The sequence below is a fragment of the Limulus polyphemus genome, unplaced genomic scaffold (assembly GCF_000517525.1).
Source record: "Limulus polyphemus unplaced genomic scaffold, Limulus_polyphemus-2.1.2 Scaffold87978, whole genome shotgun sequence".
NCBI lineage: Eukaryota > Metazoa > Arthropoda > Merostomata > Xiphosura > Limulidae > Limulus > Limulus polyphemus.
Window position 1 is genome coordinate 1 of NW_013753574.1, and position 1,780 is coordinate 1,780.

The 1,780-nt window shown below is 33.5% G+C and overlaps 1 protein-coding gene across 1 annotated transcript; it reads right to left on the reverse strand.

The window, feature by feature from the left end:
- Positions 1 to 65: 65 nt before the first annotated feature.
- LOC106477870 (Down syndrome cell adhesion molecule-like) lies at positions 66 to 1,448 on the reverse strand (the record flags this gene model as incomplete). Its single annotated transcript, XM_013938389.1, has 3 exons — positions 66 to 312; positions 706 to 776; positions 1,278 to 1,448. Coding segments are annotated over 3 exons (489 nt in total), but the record flags the coding sequence as incomplete, so codon positions are not given.
- Between the last annotated feature and the right edge of the window lie 332 nt (positions 1,449 to 1,780).

Here is a 1,780-nt window from a genome sequence, read left to right on the forward strand (position 1 = left end):
ATGTATTATTTTTCAACAGAAACAAGTTCTCTACATTATACAATCTTATGTAATATTTAACGAACCTCCCCGGAGTGTGGCACACGTCACTTCCTCTGACGAAGGTCCGGTTCCAGCACTATTAAAAGCTTTCACGGTCACTATGTATTCTGTTCCAACGTTCAAACCACGAATTGTTACTTCTTCTTCATCTTTGTCTGTGACGTCATCTTTCGTCACAGTCTCGTAAGAGAATCTACTTGAAGAGTCCTTGACCTTGTAGCTGACGTAGTAACCTTTCAGGACTCCGTTCCACTGGTCTCTGGGTGGACTCTAGTTAAGTTATTAATAACATCAATTTTAAGTCACAACACTAACATTCCAACTTACTAACAATGTTAGTTCTAAGTCACAACACTTACCTTTCAACTTACTAACAATGTCAGTTCTAAGTAACAACACTTACCTTTCAACTTACTAACAATGTTAGTTCTAAGTCACAACACTTACCTTCCAACTTACTAACAGTGCTACTTCTAAGTCACAACACTTACTAACAGTGTTACTTCTAAGTCACAACACTTACCTTCCAACTTACTAACAGTGTTACTTCTAAGTCACAACACTTACTAAAAGTGTTACTTCTAAATCACAACACTTACTAACAGTGTTACTTCCAAGTCACAACACCTACTAACAGTGTTACTTCTAAGTCACAACACTCACCTTCCAACTTACTAACAGTGTTCCTGAGTCCAGAGCCAAAACTTTAACATCCACAGGTGACGCTCCTGGTTCTGTAAAATAATTTACTTCATTACAATTCGTGAATAAATGAAGAATTTCTTACTCTAAACAACTGAAGATACAACTATCATTAAGAGTATTTGTATTTTAATAAATTATAACATTTATTTATTACGATAATCTGAACAATAATTTAAATTATTATATGTTACATACTAGTTCTTATCACGATCTTAGTGACTGACTAGATATACTGGATAAGATACCGGTGATATTTGTTGTTGTTTTTTCACTCAGTTAAAGACAATATTGATATATTTAAAGATAGATACAAAAAACGTGTTTCTATATATATTAAAATTCCATCTATTAATTACATGAATCTAAACACTTCTTTCTAAAGTCGTACTTTACACAATTCTCACCCAGCTACACGTAGAGATATCTAATAGGGTAATAAAACAGGGTCAGAAGGTTCACTGAGCCCTATACTGTTGTCTGTCTGAATCTCTACAGTGTATTGTGTACCAGGATGAAGATCTGACACCTACCTTCCTCCTGTGTTGTAAATGTAACAGGGTCAGAAGGTTCACTGAGCCCTATACTGTTCTCTGCCTGAATCTCTACAGTGTATTCTGTACCAGGATGGAGATCACGAAGCAACAGGCTAGTTTCACCAAAAGATAAAACTTGTTCTTTCAGCTTTTTCACTCCGAAATATCCTGAGAAAATCAAGTGTAGATTACTGAAAAAATACTTATCTAGATATTGATGTTCTCGTTTAATTGTTATATAAACATTGTTTACAATACAACATGCATCTTTACCGCTTGTTTCTTAACAAACGATTACTTCACGGTATTTATTATTGTAATTGTTATTAATCCTGTGTTTAGATATAAATTGTATAAACATTGTTTACAATACAACATGCAACTTTACCGCTTGTTTTTTAACAAACGATTACTTCACGGTATTTATTATTGTAATTGTTATTAATCCTGTGTTTAGATATAAATTGTATAAACATTGTTTACAATACAACATGCAACTT